The sequence below is a fragment of the Olea europaea genome, chromosome 17, assembly GCF_002742605.1.
Source record: "Olea europaea var. sylvestris chromosome 17, O_europaea_v1, whole genome shotgun sequence".
In the NCBI taxonomy this organism is placed as follows: Eukaryota; Viridiplantae; Streptophyta; class Magnoliopsida; order Lamiales; family Oleaceae; genus Olea; species Olea europaea.
Window position 1 is genome coordinate 22,280,527 of NC_036253.1, and position 11,966 is coordinate 22,292,492.

Below are 11,966 nucleotides of genomic sequence, written 5' to 3' on the forward strand. Positions count from 1 at the left end.
AGAAAAATTGTGCAATTATGAAACCCTAATTGAATATTATAAATATGCCCATTGTGGACACATTTCTCAAAATTTTAGGGTTAGTCACACTTTTTCATATTTCCCAAAAGGCACCTAAAAGAGATCAATTAAGAAGATTTAAAGTAGGCTATTAAAAGTTCCTTCAAGGTTATCATGTCACCCTTATGTGTGTAACGATTTAAAAACAAAGTCTAATGGCCTCAAGGTACATATATATATATACACACCAAAATTTTTATTTGTTACACCACATTTTAATTGCATTATGGTCAACAATCTTTATTCATTGTAGTAATTTATATTTTCTTAACCTTTTCCTTGAATTTTTATCTTCAACATTTTATTAATTATTACTTTTTGTCGTCAATGATGATTTATATAGGGGAAATTATTTTTTCGTACTTTCTTAATTTAATTTTAAAAATATGATAGAAAAATAAGCTTTTTTACGCTGCTTCAAGGGACTTTCGGACATAAAAAGATATATCAAATACAAAATATGTATTAACTAATGAAAGTTTTGAAAACATATATATATATATATATATATATATATATATATATATATATATATATAGTTTTTATTTCTCAATATTTGCTCATTATGATATTTATGTCCCTAACGATTTTTTATTGCTTTCTTATAATCAAAATTTTCATTAATTAACATATCTTGTATTGATAACAGCTTCTATCCAAGAGGTCCATTGAAATAACGTATACAACTTATTTTTCATCATACTTAAAAAATTAAATAAAAATGAGTGAAAAATATTTTTCCCTTATTTCAAAGCATGGAAACAAAATATTTTGACATAAATTATTACCAACGATGAGATATACTAATTAATAGAAGGTTGAAAGTAAATATACGATGAAAAAATTAAGAAAAAATTACTATAACGAGTAAAAATTAAGGAGTTTAACTGCAATTAATATGTCGTGTAATAAAATAAAAATTGTAGTGCAAATACAATCATCGTATAAAAATTGTAGATAAAAATAGTTGTTCCATTATAAAATTAAGGAAAAACGATCTTTTAAATTCAAAAGCTCAAGCAAACTTGAAAGTTCAAAATAATCAATTGGAGAAGAAGATCCATTAGAGAAATTAGATAATTATGTTGATTCTCAAGGCTTTAGATTTAAGAGAGAGATTTAAAAAAAAAGGCAGAAAGCAAGAGAGAAATCGGAGTGTTGGACTTCTTCCAAATTACTTTGATGAGAGAGAGATTGATTATTTGAGTTTTTTTTTTTGTTTTTTTTGTGATTTTTTATTTTCTGATGAGAAATTAGATTTTTTTTTTCTGTGTTTTGAGTTTTCAAAAGCACTTGAAGAAACAATATGTTTTAAATTTTATGTTATAAATTTAATTTTGTTTTTAAAAATATATTCTCAAATATATTGAAACTAAACAAATTTTGAGAATTTTACATGAAGAGAAATGGTGGAAAAAAAGATGGATTAATCTATTTGTACCAAATAGTTTACCTAATGGTTTATCGAGACAGCCGCCCCTCCAATAGGGAGCAGCCAACAATTCGATAAATCATTTGGTACTTGTAGCATCTTTCGAAAAAGATTAACGCATGTGGAGATGGTTTAGGAACTCATACGACACCGTATTGCTTGCAGGTCACCAGTCCTCATTCTCAACTAAAAAAGAGTCCTCTTTGCTTAACACACAAAAAAGTATCCGTCTTCACACGAAAAATTCCCACCGGAGCGCTTCAATGGATAACCGAAACGTCGTCGTCTGTGACAATGGCACTGGGGTAATTATTCTCATCTTCTACATTTCACTCCTTTGATCGATCCACCCAGTAAAAGCAAGACCAAAATAATATACTACTAGTCGGAGTTCATCGGAATTTTCTATATTTTCAAATTGATATCTAATGTGTGTTTATGAATTGTTAAATACTTTGAAATTTTGTTTGATATGGATTCAGTATGTTAAGTGTGGTTTCGCGGGTGAGAATTTCCCCACATCGGTATTCCCGTGCGTAGTTGGAAGGCCAATGCTGCGATACGAAGAATCTCTTATGGAACAGGATCTCAAGGTCGGGTTTTTTCCTCCTCGTGCATTTGTCTTTGTTTATACGTTTGTTTCTTTATTTATGAAAAATCACTTCAGTGTTTAGATCGCACATATGATACATGTGAGTGTATAATGGTGAAGTTAAATTCAACTTGCCACTACTCTTATATTGGAAAACCCATTATGTTCTTCTTCGTTTTGGAACAATTTAAAATCATTAGATAGTTCATCAAGTATTGAGAATTTTATAAGTATAATCAAACCACCACATGGGTGAGAATTTTCTTAAAATCAGAACCTAAGGACAAAGGAGGAGACGAGGCCAAGACTTTCAAAATAATAAACAACAATAAAAGAGACACCACACTTAATTGAGATTGATTTGGAACCAAATTAACCTAATTAAAATCAACCAGGAACCAACACAAAAGACTAAAGACGAGCAAAATGGCCTGAGGCCTCAAAAGACAATGAGCAAAAGGATAAGACAAAATGCCTCATGAGCCAAACTAGCATCCTCTTGATTTACTTGTAGTCACCATTCGATGTTTGGGCTTCAGTTGTGCAATTAGTTTAAAATCATTATGATCGGCATGGAGAGAGGCGGAGTCAACAATAAAATCCTCTACAAAGAGCGATGACATGAGTCAATGCTGGGATGATAGATTCTCAAAATCCTTTTTATTATCACAACTACAGAATTGACATCTTTTCCCTATATTTTCTTCCAATTAGTACCCAGCAAGACCCATAATTGCAATATCTTTTTCAACAATAGTTTTCCCTTATCCCTAGACATAGAAGCAAACAAATCCATGTTGTCTAAAGAAGGGGAGGAGGAGCTTAGGCATTCGAGTTCATATGGATAAGGTGAAGAGAACACTGGGGCAAGTATACTGATGTTGATTGTTGCTTGGGTTATGTTATGTTTTTTCTTCAGGACATTGTTGTTGGAGATACTTGTTTAAAGTACCGGCATCAATTGGATATATCTTATCCTGTCAACAATGGTATTGTGCAAAATTGGGATGATATGGAACATGTTTGGGACCATGCTTTTTATAATGAACTAAAGGTAATCTTTTGATAGCTTAACGTGTCAGTAAATGTTTTGAGCTTTATCTTTTAAGTAATCTTCAGCATGTGTTATCTGATGTAGTTGTATTCTCATCATCTTATACCCCCCCCTTTTGAAGGTTGATCCAAAAGAATGTAATATTTTGTTAACCGATCCACCTCTAAATCCATCTAAAAACCGTGAAAAGATGGTTAGTCTTCTCCTTCTAAAGTCAGGTTTTTAAAATTTTTCTTGATTCAGATTTTTTGTTCTTGAAGACTATGTGATTTACACGTTTAATATTTCTATGATACAGGTTGAGACTATGTTTGAGAAATACAACTTTGCTGGTGTATTCATCCAAATTCAAGCTGTTCTAACATTGTATGCTCAAGGTGCTTACATCTAAGTAGTTCGTAGGAGCATGTGATACTGTTTATTTGTTTGCTTGAAATTACAACAAATTTATTAATTGCTGAATCAGGATCATAAATATACTTTGCTTTTTGACATGTGTTAACAAGCCTCTTGGAAGTCATGTTTAATATATGGCTAATTTTTTATTCGTTGTTATCTAAAAATTACTCAGGTTTACTGACGGGACTAGTCATTGATTCTGGTGATGGGGTCACTCACGTGGTAAAATTTTTAATATAACATATCTATTCTGTGTTTTAGGGTATGTTGCTACTTTGTTACTTTTATCACATTCCTGGAATACATATATATCTTGTTTATTTGCTTAAATGTTCTGGAAAATAATAAAGACACTCAAACTTGACAACTGAATGCGAAATACGAATATGAGGCAATTTTGCAAAGTGTGATTATAATGTCATTGTTGTGTGTGTGTGTAAAGCATTCATTGGTTTTGTGAAATGAAAACTAGTGTTCAGTTTCTTCATGTATCCATTAAGGGAATGTTTCTATGTAATCTAGCATTGATATATAATTCAAAGTTAATATAAAAAAAGCATATAAATCAGTCTCAAAATATAATTTTAGTCTCTCACTAATCAGTGTACTGGAAAAATAATAAGTGTGATGCAATATCTTTCACATTGATATGATGACACCTAAACTAATCCACAAGCGATAAAGGGTAGTGCAGATCTATAATGTTGGTTTGGTATCATTGGTGTTAGCAAATTTTCATCATTTGATTTAAGTGGTTAGTTAAGTCTCTAACCCAGAAAAGTTGATTAATTTTGGAGTAGGATTAGTGATTGTAACTCTGTGGTTTCTCCAGGTTCCAGTAGTCGATGGATACTCATTTCCTCATCTTACTAAAAGAATGAATGTAGCTGGACGCCACATAACATCATATCTTGTTGATTTGCTTCTTAGAAGGGGGTGAGTATTCTTAGAATTCAAAAATCAGTAAACTGCAGTATCCTTGTTGGTTGTCAAATGATTCTTCGAAATTAATGGATACCACTTTGTCTCTGAAGGTACGCGATGAATAGAACTGCTGACTTTGAGACTGTTAGGGATATCAAAGAGAAGCTCTGCTACATAAGGTGAATTGGTCTTCATATTTTCGTGGGCTTGTAACTTAACATAAATGTTTTAATGAATTGTCTAGTTTGCTGCAGTTATGATTACAAAAGAGAATATCAACTGGGACTTGAGACTACTATCCTCGTAAAGAATTACACAGTAAGTTATCGTTGCTCCGATGACCCAAGAAATTTGAAATTACGAAGTTTAAGAATCCTTTGTCTTTATGCATATCCATACACTCATTTGACATGCATCTTATTTCATATTTGAATAGCGATAAATTTCTTAGAATTTTACTGAAGTAGTGTTGATCAAGAAAGACCGTTTCGAATTTGATATCATAATCTTAGTAGTTTTCATTTCTACTCAACTTTTCTATGAGCACGTTACCCAATAATTTCATGATGTGTTTGATTGTGTTTTTTAATGAAATAAATATATTAGAATAACATGGATTAGAGGAGAGTATAATTGGGTTTATTTTATTACCATATTTGTATCTATTTCCATACATGTACTTTTGATTTCACTATATAATGAAAGTGAAGGAGACGAAGGTATCTATCTTATTCCCTCTCGTGTTTATATCAATCTGTCTCAACATGGTATTAGAGCAAGGTTCCTAGGGTTTGAGTCTGCATCTCTGTCTTCTCTACATCTACCGTTTGACCAAATTTGAAGCATGCATCTTCGTCGCTATGTCTACATCTGCATCACCTGTTTCACATTTGCTGCCGGGTTTGGAGTGTGTCGTGTCTTCGTCTATTATCTGGTATTTCTTGTGTGGGATGTGGTTCTGTGGTGATTTCCCCATTAGCAGTCAGTGAAGTCGGAAGCTGAGAAAATTCGTCGTGGCTGTTGCGACAAGGAGGGAGAGAAAACAAATCTGGGTTGAGGTTTGATTTGGGCCAATTTTTTTTATTTCAACCACTATTGGGCCATTATTTTAAGCTGGTCACTTGGGCTTCCTTAATTCCTATTGGTTTTACTAATATAACATTTCTATTGAGATGGGTTTAATTGGCTTTATTGTTGATGTTGGTCCATGTGCTCATTTAATTTTGGGCTTGTTGATGTTGGTTTAATTCCTGTTGGTTTTATTGTTGGATTGGTTTGTAGATAGTATCACGTCAACCAAGATAGAAATGTTTAATCTGACGGGACCTATGACACCTAAAAAGTTGAATGAAAGAAATTACACTTACTGAACTAAGTGTGTCGAGGTCTTTTTGCAGGGTAAGGGTTTATTTTACCACTTGATTTTGGACAAGCCGTGGACCAAGTCCTCAAAAGGTGATTCTGCAAAAGTTGATTCTGCTCTCAGTGATTAATGGGATCAAGACGATAATACAATAATTGGACTTATGATCAGTAGCATTGAACCTCATATTAGGTTTTCATTCCTCTACGTGTCTACGGTGAAGCAAAATTATGAGCATCTCAAACATATACATTCTTGAATTTGAAATGTTATTCGAATTTATGAGGTGTAAACAATACTTTGGACTTGAGAAAGGCTCTTCCAACCTCATTGAATATTATAATAAGCTTTTCGCTATGTGTCGTGGGAAGAATGCCATCCTTGTGGTAGTGGATAGGCTGTCCAAGTATGCGATTTCATTGGAGTGAGCCATCCCTTTACAGCTAAGAAACTAGCAGAAGTATAAGTTGACAATGGGGCTCGCCTCCATTGTATTCCTCGCACCATTCTTAGTGACCTTGATGCTTTATTTACTAGTAATTTCTGGCAAGAATTCTTTAAGCTGCAAGGAACACAGCTCAAGATGTCTTCTACATATCACCCGAAAACTGATAGACAAACCGAAGTGGTGAACAGGAGCCTTTAGCAATACCTTCGCTGCTTGTCCAGTGAAGCAACAAAGCAGTGGAGTCGTGATCTTCCTTGGGCGGAATTTTGTTATAATACCACATTCCATCGTCATATCGGGCTCATCCCATTCCAAACTTTGTATGGGAGACCACCACCAATCATAACCAGATATTTACCGAGAAGCGTAGCAGTGCAAGAGGTAGAAAGAGAGTTATGCAATCGGGACGAGCTGCTCAAGCAACTAAAGCAGAATTTAGAAAGGGCCAGAAATTGAATGGAGCTACAATCAGTGTTCCATATATTGTGTCTCAACAATCAGTGTTTAAAAGAGCTAATCAGAAGCTTGCTAGCAAGTACTTTGGACCTTATCGAGTCTTAGAAAAGATAGGTGCAGTGGCGCCTACAAGTTGAAGTTGCCAGAAAACTCGAAAGTTCATCCTGTGTTCCATATATTGTGCCTCAAGAAGCATATAGGAGAAGGGGAAATTACACAAAGCATGGCCCTACCAGTTTCAGAGGAAGGATCTTTGGTGCTGGAACCCGTTGCTGTCAAATACTCCAGTTGGGTGAAGCAGGGGAGCAGATGGGGAGCGGAAGTATTAATCCAATGGAAGTACTTGCCTGAGGAAGAAGCTACTTGGGAATCTACTAGGCTGATGGAGTTCGACCTTAAGGGCAAGGTTGAAGTCCCAACGGCGGCAGACGTTAGACTCCAAAGAAACAGGAAGGCCAATCCAAAGTATTCGGTTGTGTTGACCGCAGAACAAAGAGGACCAATTCAGAGGGCGAATGGCAGGGGAACTGGAGCTAATTAAAGGATGTCCCCCACTAAGTGCTTGCATTTAACGCAGAGTGGAGTTATGTTTGAGTTTATTTAGGGAGTAATCGTTGGTTGAGTTTCTATAAATAGGTCTTTAGGCAGTAGAGTAGGGTAGCTTTTGAATTAATTGTAATTGTGGTTTGCTCCAGCCCTAATTGGAAAATTTCTATTGCAACTCGGTACTTTCTTCTTGAGTTATTGCAGAGTCGTTTTCAACAAGTTCACACCTTATTTCTCTAATTATAAATGTCTTCTGACTCGAATCAAGATCCCGTTCGCTTACCTGTCCCTTATCTACCAGTTGGTATTTCTCCAGAACTAAACTCGCCTTTGCCTAATTCACCCGAGTTGTCCTCCTCCCATAAGGAACCATCTCCTCCTTTACAAGTTGATACTTGACGATCTAAGCCATCAACACTTGTGACTCCATTCGTTACCTTGCCACCTACAGATCCTACATCTATCATCTATCCTGGTCCCGAGTCATTGCCCATTGCTCTTTGTAAAGGTAAACGTAATTGTATAACTAAACATCTTCTTAGTCACTATGTCAAATTTTGAATCGTTGTTACCTTCGTTTTCCTATTTCACATCCCACGTTTCTAGTGTTTTTGTTACTAAGACAGTGATAGAAGCTTTATCTGATCTTGGGTTGCGATAGGCTAAGGAACTGGAAGTGGAAGCTTGCTCAAGAATAGGACTTGGGATCTCATTCCTTCACTACTTGGAATACATCCTGTTGGTAACGGATGGGTCTTTGTTCCGAAATTTAATCCTGTCTGGATGTTGATTGCTTGAAGGCCCGATTGGTTGCTAAAAATATACTCAGACCTATGATATTGATTATGATGAAACATTCTCTCCAGTTGTTAAGATCTCTTCTATTCATGTTTTGAAATATATTGCTGCCGAAGCAATCAGGGAGAGCACTAGAACTATGTTTGTAGATTAAAAAAGCTTTATATGGGCTAAAGCAATCACCGAGATCATGTTTTCGAATGTTTTCTGAGGTTGTTCTGGAATTTGGTCTTCAAGGCTGTCAGACAGATTATTTGGTATTTCATCTACATACTGATACAAGTTATATTATCCTTGTAATTTATGTAGATATTATAATCACTAACTACAAATAGGATTTCTAAAAAAACGTTTTCAAACTAAAGATCTAGGCAAGCTCTGATATTTCTTGGGCATTGAAGTTGCTAGGTTACGGGCTGGCATTTACTTGTTATAGAGAAAATATGTACTTGACCTGTTAGATGAGAGTTTTTTTGTAACTTGTCCAGTTGATACTTCCATGGATTCTAATGTGAAATTTTTTAAGGATAAAGGAGAATTGTTTGGATAACCAAGAAAATATTATCGTTTGACTGAAAACTTGAATTATCTTTCCATCGCATGACCAGATATTCCTATGCAATTTGGGCGTCATTAGTCAATTCTTGAATGCTCCTCAGGTGTCTTATTGGGAAGTTGTGATGTGTATTCTTCAGTATTTGAAAAATGCTCTAGACCTTGGATTACTATATTATCAGAATAGAAGGGTATACAAATGCAGATTGGGTAGGATCTCCGTCAGATAGATGATCCACTACAGGTACTTTTCTCGATGGTAATCTTGTTTTATGGAAAAGTAAGAAACAAATTATAGTAGTAAGGTCAAGTGCAGAAACAGAATATAGGACGATGACTCATACTACTAATGAGTTGACATGGTTGCAGCACTTTCTTCAAGAAATCGGTCTCTCACCTTCTACCCCCATTCTAATGTTTTGTGATAATTAAGATGCTCTACATATTATGGCCCTGTATGAGCCCCATTTTTACCTCATTAAAATGAAAAATATGACTGTTATCCATCATATCAAGCCACCATTTTTGAATTTCTATCTCTTGTGTGGGACTTATAACGGCTCTATTTTTCATTCTCATTCTACAAATAATGTGGCTCAAACGGGCTCTATATCTAATCCAGTCTTCATGAAAGAACCAAGTACATTGAAGTTGATTGTCACTTTGTTCGAGACAAAATGATGAATGACGATATATATACACCATTTATGAAGACAGGAGATTAACTTATTGATATGTTTACAAAGTCGGTGAACGGAAATTGATTGAGGTTTCTTTGTTCCAAATTGGGTTTATATGATATACATGTTCTAGTTTGAGGGGGAGTGTTGAGGAAATAAATATATTAGAATAACATAGATTAGGGGAGAGTATAATTGGGTTTATTTTGTTTCCATATTTATATCTATTTCCATATGTGTATTTTTTATTTCACTATATAATGAAAGTGAAGGAGATGAAGATACATCTATCTTATTCTCTCCCTTGTTTATACCAACCTTTGTCTCAACATTATTTTTATAATTGGGGATGTTATAATTAACAGCTGCCAGATGGAAGGGTCATTAAAGTTGGCACAGAGCGGTTTCAAGCACCTGAAGCTCTTTTTACTCCGGTAAGAATATACCTGCCATTTACCATATATATACCTTGTAAGGTCAAAGCATGTTTTTGTTAAATGTTGAAATTGGGTTATATGTCCTGTCTACTATTTCTTTATGTGATATTTTGGATAAATGTGGCCATATCATACCACTGATTCTTGTGGTTTAATATATTTGCTGCATTGCTCAGTACAGTAATGTGTGTCCGATATTGCCTTTTTTAAAGCTGCAAATTGGTGGCATGAGTAATTAAGACAAAAGCTTAACATGTTTAGTATTTTGCTGCCTTGCTTAGGACAGTAAGGTGTGTAATTTAATATTGCCTCTTTAAAACTGCGAATTGGTGGTATGAGTAATTAAGAGTTAAGACTAAAGCTTAAGTTCATGAAAAATAGATGGCAGATTCCGATCATGTTCTCCAATTATAGCTGACCTGTAATATATATTTTTTAATTGTGATTAGCTCCATGGCATCAATGTATTCAAGTATTGGTTTACACTGCCGTAAAACCTTTATCATGGATTAAAAATAAACTCTAGATGGTATATTTTTTATAGGAACTCATAGACGTTGAAGGAGATGGGATGGCTGACATGGTATTTCGTTGCATTCAGGAAATGGATATCGACAATCGAATGATGGTATTAAATTTTTTTTAACTGAAACATCTAATATATTGCGTTGTTTAATTTCTCATGCAATATTGATCCCTTGTCTTGCAGCTCTACCAACATATCGTTTTGAGTGGAGGAAGCACGATGTATCCTGGATTACCTAGTCGGTAAACCATGAAATTCCTCTTTACTTCATATAAAGCTACATCTTTTTGTCTGTGTTCTGTAATTATGATCCCAATCCTTAAATATTTCTCATGTACCTCTTTTTATTTTCTTGACCAAAGAACCTATATTTAATGGACCACGTATCTGTCTTGGGATGAATTATTAAGTCATGTGTGTGTGTGTGTGCGTGCGCGCACGCCATGTATAATTCCAGTGATTTGAGGGGTGACTAGTTATAAATAAGGTATGATCTGCATAAAGTCTAGGAATGTGATCTGCCAATGACCATTTCGGATAAAATTTTATTTATGTTAGTAAAAATTTGTTCCTGAAATGCATAATATATTTTTGGATAACTAAATGATGTTTTAGCTATTTTATTTACTTTGTTATATAGTATAGCTAATTCATGGGGCACCACATATCGGTTGGCATGAGAATTCTCTTGGCTTTGTGATTCTAATGCTTGCTGAGCTCTGTATATTGTCATGGGCATGTCAAGTAGATAACTCATGTTTTTGCATCTGTGAAACTTTTCCTTTTCTTCAGCCTAGAGAAAGAAATTTTGGATCGCTATCTTGAAGTTGTTTTGAAGGGAAACAGAGATGGGTTGAAGGTAAATTTACCTCAACTTCATTATTTATATGCACCTTGAAAATTTGGACCTCTATCCTGTGGGCATCTTCTATTTGCAATCTCCTCATTCTTTTATCTTCCTCTTTTCACCAAGTGAATGAAGTCTTCTTTTGTCGTTCCTAAAACAGAAACTACGTCTGAGGATAGAGGATCCACCACGAAGAAAGCATATGGTGTATCTTGGAGGTGCAGTTCTTGCAGGAATCATGAAGGTTGGGTTCATGCTCTCTCTCAACTCTCCCTTCCCTGACACAACATCATTCATGTGTGCACAACGCTTAAAACTGTTTCTTTTAACAAGTTAACATCGGTTTCTTAGTACTCAAATAAAGTCCACAATGATCTTCTTGGCGCTTTTTGAAGATGGACATATGTAGCAATATCTACTGCATGGAAATAATTTTTGTTTCCTAAGTGTTTGGATGTTAAACTTTTTTAAGCGCAGTCAAACATACTAATAGTTTCCTACTCACGTGATTGTAAAAATCGAGATCATTTAACAATATTGCAGGATGCACCTGAATTCTGGATTAGCAGGCAAGATTATTTGGAAGAGGGAGTTGCTTGTTTAAGCAAATGTGGCCAGGCGTAAACTTTATCATTTGTTAGATTTTATCGCCACTTCATTTCCTCCCTAACAAAAGCATAAGAAGATGAACAACTCCATGTATCATTGACAGAAGTTGAGTTGCCATTGAAGAGTAGCTAGGTAATGAGCCAGTGAAATGAACGAGGAAGCATTTGCAGTGATGTAGCTTGTAATTGATGTATTTTTTTATATTAATTGAAAATGAAAGGTTTTTTTCCTTTTTTTTTT

At 34.7% G+C, this 11,966-nt stretch overlaps 1 protein-coding gene across 1 annotated transcript; it reads left to right on the top strand.

Moving 5' to 3' along the window:
* Positions 1-1,661: 1,661 nt before the first annotated feature.
* LOC111365427 (actin-related protein 2) lies at positions 1,662-11,966 on the top strand. Its single transcript, XM_022985957.1, has 15 exons — positions 1,662-1,797; positions 1,975-2,085; positions 3,004-3,138; positions 3,260-3,331; positions 3,437-3,515; positions 3,710-3,759; positions 4,370-4,473; positions 4,572-4,640; positions 4,716-4,779; positions 9,673-9,741; positions 10,289-10,372; positions 10,454-10,512; positions 11,063-11,129; positions 11,278-11,361; positions 11,661-11,966. The coding sequence occupies exons 1-15, from the start codon at positions 1,756-1,758 to the stop codon at positions 11,739-11,741; spliced, it is 1,170 nt and encodes a 389-aa protein (XP_022841725.1). The 5' UTR covers positions 1,662-1,755; the 3' UTR covers positions 11,742-11,966.